At 40.1% G+C, this 7,163-nt stretch overlaps 1 protein-coding gene across 12 annotated transcripts in view; it reads left to right on the top strand.

Annotated features, from left to right (window-relative positions):
* The window catches only part of LOC111862945 (trithorax group protein osa), a 278,921-nt gene that overhangs the window by 266,092 nt on the left and 5,666 nt on the right, over positions 1-7,163 (top strand). For 11 of the 12 annotated variants that reach the window (XM_023848824.2, XM_023848822.2, XM_023848820.2 and 8 more), the window contains 4 exons: positions 920-1,088; positions 2,199-2,421; positions 4,387-4,470; positions 6,943-7,117. In XM_023848824.2, the coding sequence (XP_023704592.1) occupies positions 920-1,088; positions 2,199-2,421; positions 4,387-4,470; positions 6,943-7,117 (651 nt within the window). The remainder of the gene's footprint in view (positions 1-919; positions 1,089-2,198; positions 2,422-4,386; positions 4,471-6,942; positions 7,118-7,163) is intronic. The other variant, XM_023848825.2, reaches the window with a different exon arrangement.

The raw sequence follows: 7,163 nt of genomic DNA, 5'->3' as shown, positions 1-7,163 counted from the left end.
ATTATTAACATTACAGAATCCACATATTCCTGCCAGTTTTAATATGTATTTTGTAATCAACAAGTGTGTAACACCGGTCAAAGTTTGACACTTCTCTGGCCATTATCTCCGTAACCGTTCAACTTTGGACATAGGTGTTTTGGGTTATATCGGCATACTTTAACATAAGGAACACCCTCCCGAAGTTTGGTCCATTCCTCCTGGGACACCCTGTATATGTATAAGTCGTTTCCATTTCAGAAGTTCACACATCTGCCATCTTATCATGATAGTATTATGAATGCATCTTCCTGTTGACCACTGTTCCTTAATTTACCTCAGTGGAGCCTCTTTGTGATTACTTATTGCTTTAAGCATTTGCCAGTTAATGGCACAGTGGGTGGAATATGTCATTTTTGGCCTCAATCGCTTTTAAATTATGTTTATTTTGCCCACTGAATGTATTTATATGTTGGTATGATTCCTAGAAAAAATGGTGATTGCTTTTATATGGACTGGTTGACCTTTATAATGGCGACATGGTGTACTTTCTGTTAGGTAGGAACTGAATTTTCTATATTATTTGGATGAGTATCAGGCCTCACAGATAAGAAGAAGAAGTATTGTCACTGGAACTCGTGTACTTTAGGAGGTATTTAAAATTAAATATTTGGTGCATGGATCATTGTTCTAAAACAATACTGACCGGGATGCATGTACTTCTGTATGACTCTTAATGTGAACAATTAAAATTCAGAATTTGGTAAATATCAGAGTGAGCACTGCAAAGTATCGGTGGGAGGGGGTGCTGACGTGCATGTTTCTTCACTGTGCTTACAATTCATCTCTTCCCACTGAAGCTCCAAACTGCAGCAAAGCAGGACGTCTCTGTCTGACGTGCCTTGCTCAGGTCACTTCTCATTTCTGATGGTGTTGACAGGTATGCAGCAGGGTTACCAGGGCCAAGGAGGTTACACTCAGTACCAGGACCAGTATGCAAGGGGAGCTCCAGGGAATATGGGGCAAGAGTTCAACCAGCAGTATCCTCCAAGCACCACATACCCACCAAACAGGCCCATGTACCCACCATATGGGCCGGAAGGAGAGAGGTAAGCCCTCAGCTGTCATCATATTAGGTCTTACACAATTTAAGGGTACCTCCTGTTCTCCTGTTCATTTTGTGAGCCATTTATTTAACCCGTATGTTGCATATTGTTTTCTCCCCATTTTCCTAAAGCAATGCTGTTCTAGGCCAAAAATATGAACGTGCAACAGAAATGCATTTTCATGGCTGAGTGAATGAAGATGACAGTAATAAATTTGATCTTGGGGCATCCCAGTAATTATAGCTTTGTATTTTAGTTTGCATTCATTGGTTTGTTATGTATATTTTAATTGTTATTTATCTTTTATTATTAATTGCTATTGGGGCGGGACTAAGTCCCTTGTACTGCGGCCACTTCTGGCCTATTGTACCAGCCCCAGATGAGAGGTGAGGGTGATTGTGAAACAATTCGTGGAATGAAGATTGGCAGGGGAAACTGAAGTACACAGAGAAAATCTGCCCCACCGCCACTTTGTCCACCACAAATCCCATTTGACCAGACCCAGGATTGAATCTGGGCAGCCAGCGACTAACCGCTTGAGCTATGGCTCAGCCTTATGTTATTTTAAGGCAGTCTTATATGTCAGTGTAATCTTCTGACAACTTCTATACCAATGGTTAAGTACCTGAATTGATTGATGAATGATAATAAAAAATAAATAAATAATTAAATGATGCAGAAAATTTAAGGTGATTATTTCTTGATTTGGACTAAACTGGAATGTCGCGCTGTATGAATGATGCATATGCAACTTCAGTCAGATATCGAAGTAGGGTTAAAGTGGCTTTAATAAAACACAGTAATGCTTGACCCTTTTCCATTCTCAATATTTCCAGCTTCACTCCCGGCTTCCACTAATTAGTTTGTACAATATTAAAAATAAGGTGACTCTTCATAGTGGGAAAATGTAAAATTCCTGCCATCTGTTGTTCCTGTATCCAGACTGCTGGAAGAGATATCAAAGTCTGCAAAGACCAAAGTGGTCATAATGTATTAAATTTGTGAAGTTGGTGTCAAAGACATTCAACTTTGAATCTGTGCAGGAAAATTGCAGTGTTGAATGGGTTCTGACAGAGACCTGGAAAAAGTTGAAACACCTTCCATTGAATCTAGGTACAATCAAGGTGGTGCAAGCAGTCAGCCATCTCCAAGCTTGCAACAAGGTAGTGGACAAGACCCATACAATAGATACATGGGGCCTGCTCAGCCCCCTGGGTACCCACCACGCACAGGATATGGTGGACCTCCTGGACCACCTTCAGGGCCACCCAGCCAACAGCAGTCTGTACCCTCCGCAGGGTACCCTGGTCAGCAAGACTATTATCGGCAGGATCAGGTAAGCGTCAGCAACTTGGCTGGTTGGAATGCTTTCTTAGAGGTATGCAAGCATGCCACATGGCTGCCACATCACTGCTGCAGTAATTGCAAATTACCGTTTTTGGCAGTATCGTGCTAGATGCCTGATATGGATATTATAAACCAAGATTATTCCAACTTTTTAGAGGTCTTCTTAAGCATCTTCGTCTTTGAGTAGACATTTTATAATGTTTGGGGATGCTACTAGAACATGGCCTTTCAGTAGCTTTCATTCTAACTTCTTCTGTAGTTACCAGAACTTTGTAGCTCTGTTAGTGCAAGTGTGAGATTGTGTAATGTGTCATTGTTTGAATTCATGGAGACAGTTTGCACTTTGTCCAAAAGATCACTTGTTGATTGAAGCATTCACTGTTAAACTTAGTCTTCTGTGACATAACAGTATATGTTCATTCAAAACATGTGTATCAATTTTTATGTTTAGTTTTTCACAGTTGTAATCTGTAACCTTATTTATCATCACAGTACATTATTGTGATGTTGAACACAGTGATATCAACGTATCAAACCACACAGTGTTGTACTTTCAACATTCACCGCTATTAGAACTTCAATTCTTAAAGCACTTTTTAATCCACACTGTAGCAGTCTATTGATGTAAGTTCCAAAATATATCCAAATGTTACTAAATAGATTAAATAGGTCAGTATCTTGTTCAAACTGATCTGTAGTGCTACCGATTTCTAGACTTCAAAAATGCAGTGGAACCCCCATTCATTTTGCCGTAATTTAGGGGTTTCTCTCGTTCAACATTCAGTTTTGGGAATCACAGGTCATTGAATACAGCATCAAATTACACCCATATCAGATTTTCCTGTCTTCGTTTTGCTCCTCAAAGAAATCTTAAATAGGGTTGATACTGTATACATGCAAGAGCAGTGACTGGTTTTATATGCTTGCAGTTTGGACAGGTTTATGTGCATGGTTGTTCATTGTGGTTGGCAGCCATGCACCAATCCATGCTTGCACACATTCATTTTAGCATTTGTCTCTTACAGGGCAAAGCATGATTTATTGTCATTTACTTACAAATAATGTGGGGAGGTACTTATTTCTGTAGACATATTCTGTAGTGTTGTTGAATGTCTCTCAGGGATATTTTCGTGTTTTCTTTGATACAGTAGTTACATTCCTTAAGTTGTAAAAGTGTGAGTGTTGGGGAGTACAAGGTAACAGTTCCTATAGGAGTGACTCCTAAGTAACTCACACAGAAATGGTAGATACCCAGACTTTGAACTCTTCAGTTGTATTCAGTCATTAAGCTAGAAAATTTACTTCAATTCATACCTTGATAGCTGTTTTCTTGGAAACCCCATAAAATTTTGAAAGTACAGTAAACACTTGCTAATCCTGTTATGATTACAGATTACAGGTTGCAGGTGTTTTGTCTAGCAAGAAAATGGTCACCAGAATATTTTTGAAGTATTTTTTATTATGCAGAAACATAATTTCTTTAATGAATGCCCTTGCTCACCATATCAGTGTGGTGTTGTGCTACTAGCAGTTGCTGGTAAGGATTTCTAATTTTAAATAAAAAAAAAAGTTTATATAAATTATAAATAATAATATAAGGCAAATTGTCTGAGTAACTCTCTTGGTCTGGATCTGGTCTGTCAACCATAGTTTGCTGACCTTACAGAGTAAATAATTTCACAGATAGACATTCACAGTAATCCCCCATACCAATGAAACACATAAGGACCTTATCAGTTCATGACTGTCCCAACAGAATCTGTTTCCTAGGTTTTGTCGGTTTCCTGGTTGGTAAAGAGTTCAGTATGAGTTCATGAGCCATTCCAGACTGGCACAGTACTCATCCAACACTTACTCCTTTTTGTNTACTACTACTACTACTATTATTATTATCTGGCCTCTAGTAAAAGCTTAAGTTGTAACTTTTACTCTAATCGTAATGTTGATTTTGTAGATGTCCCAGTCTGTTAGTTTCTCGACTTCGCAGCTTGCTCGCCAGCTTGTGGCACCCCAATCCCCCATCAAATCTTCATATCAAGTACGTTTTAGATTCATCTTAAATAAAATTTGGTTCTAACCATAAGCAGTGGTGGTCTGACTAACCCACGGGAGAATGGGGTCTGCTGCATGATGTCTTGGTAGTTTTAGCTGCTCGAGTAGATACACTCTCCATGCTGATGCAATGACCTGAGTTATTTATTGGGTATTTCAAAGCCAGTGTGCTGTTTATTTTTGTTGTGATAATAAGTGATGTTTTGTGTTTGTAATTTGCTTGGACTTCTAAAGATTTAAAAGTAAAAGCCAAAAGAGGAGTGGGGGCAGGGAAGGATTGGAACATCTACTACAATCTGTCGCCTTTGTATCAAGGTATAGTGCCAGTCTTTCTCAACCTCTGCATTGGATGGAACTGAATGGTTAACATCACATCCCAGCCACAAGAGCCCCCATTACCCATGGAATAGGAGTCTAGATGGACCCCTTAACCAGTTTGGAAATAATAGTGAAAAGTCTGCCCCTGCCAGGAATCAAACCCCAGTGCTCCAGTCATCTAGCATGTTGCCAGTCACTGTACAGACTGGTTGCTGCATGACTCATAATTAAATAAGATCTGAAAGTTTGAGGATGGTATATTAATACAACTATTGTGTTTCTGGACATTATCCATTGTTCTGTTTTTATTTAAAACAGGTCGTTTTGGATACTGGATTCTGTCCTTTTCTTGGGGTGGAACATACTCAGTTGGGTCCAATCGATAGAGCTAGTCCATATAATTAAATGTCTAGAACATAAAATATTTAGTATTCTTAGTTCTAAATTTGTCCATGAAACATTGCACAATCCTTGTTTAATATTTCTCATTTTAAGGGGTTTTCTCGATTTCACAATATCTGTGGCCCCTGTCCAGACATATTGGCATTACCATATTTACACACAACTGGAAATTTGTTGTGCCCATTTTGTCCCAAGGGTCAGCCTTTTGAAGACTTTTTTCTTTGACATTGTACGTCTGAGTAAATTTATCTCGTACATGTTGACTAAACTGTTTTCCATGTCCCTGTGGCTGTAAGCTGGGTGTATAGGGTTTTATTTCCAGTAGGGCGGAGGTTTATGTACTCTTCACCACATCTAGACCACCTCTTGAGGCACACCCAGCTTCCTGTCCAGTGGGTACTGGGAGTTCAGTGCTGAGGTGCTGAGGTTAGCAGTGTGTGCAGCTGTGCTTCCACTCCCCCATATGTCTATTTGACATTTACACCTCTTGCCCTAATATCTGAAATTACATATGGAAATGTCAATGCCCAGAAACTTTTAAAAGTCTATTGCACTAGTTGCTAGGGGTTTGGTGAAAGTAAAATTAAGTTGAATACATCTGAGGTATGAGGTTCTCATAGCAGAGAATGATCTTCTGGGGTGTTATGTAATCCGGTAGATTGTCACCGTTGTTTCAGAGGAACCTGATGCCTCCAGATTTAAAGTAAAGTCCTGAAGATTGAGGCAGAAGGTTCCCCTGAAACTGTAACCATCTGCCATACTGCAAGGTGTTAAATCCTAGAAGACTTGCAGTCTGGTTGATACATCTGGTGTACATCATACTGGCCCTTCGCATTCTTCTAAACCTATCATGAAACTGTCAGGTGAGGCCCCCTTCTGCATTTCCTTCTGTGCTTTTGTAGAAGAAAACATGTACTGGAAACATGACGAGCATGAGCATGTTGAGACGTGGGTTCATGTCCTTGGTTTTGTAGCGTGTAGTGGGTAATGTTTGTGTTCCTTTCTATACCTTTTCACTCTTGGCCTAAAAGTTTCATAATACAGGCTATGTATTGAACTGTTGAACGCATGTATGGTAATGTAACATGCTGCTGTTAAAAGGGTTATTCCTTAAAACCTGAGTTCCTAACTCAGTGACCAGCCAAATGCCAGGTCAGAGGTGAAGCCCATAACTTAGAGATGTGGTAATGCGCTGCCTAGTCAGGGGTAGCAGTGGATAAGTGAGGAACATTGGAGAAGAAAACAATTCGCATGCCACTTGATCCTGTATATGAGCTCAGCTGGGATGGAACACAAGTCTCCACTGTGAGAAACTAGTGTCTGAACTGCCTGAGCTTTAACATTGTCTGATTTCATCTGCTCTTTGATACAAGTTTTAATTCTGAGGATGAGGAGTTGGATGCGAGAGTGCCATAAATCCAGAACTAACACACTTTTTTGTAAAGAGCAATACTTGTCAGGAACAGGTTAGAGCATGTTCACCTGTGCTGGTAGTTTACTGTTAGACTGTGTTGTAGTTCTATCTCATGCTTTGTCTTTTGCAGAGTGGAAAATCCATTCACCACAGAATCTATCATCATTTTGTTGTGAGCTTTGTGCTCTGTTGTGTCCTTACCTCCCATTCTCTCCCCACCACATACTTTTCTGTTTTACTATGAGATTTGACCATCTTCATCAGTAGCGTGGTGATCAATGAATGATTGAAATTGTATTTAGGGCAAATTGGTTTGTTTAACAGCAAGTTTACCCTGGTCAGCAGCCCCCTGCTGCAGGAGGTCCTGGCACGCAGATGTATCCTGGAAGTCCACCCAGTAAGACCATGCCACCACCAGCACAGCATCCTCGGAGGCATCCGGACTTTGCAAAGGAACAACAGCCTTATCCACCATACCAGCAGAGGCCCGCTCTGTATGGTAAGTTTTTTTAACGTTAACTTAAGGGGTTTTGAGGTACCTTATT

The sequence above is a fragment of the Cryptotermes secundus genome, unplaced genomic scaffold, assembly GCF_002891405.2.
Source record: "Cryptotermes secundus unplaced genomic scaffold, Csec_1.0 scaffold763, whole genome shotgun sequence".
Taxonomy (NCBI): Eukaryota; Metazoa; Arthropoda; class Insecta; order Blattodea; family Kalotermitidae; genus Cryptotermes; species Cryptotermes secundus.
Note: the sequence above shows the minus strand (reverse complement) of the source record. Positions and strands in the feature narration are given on the sequence as shown.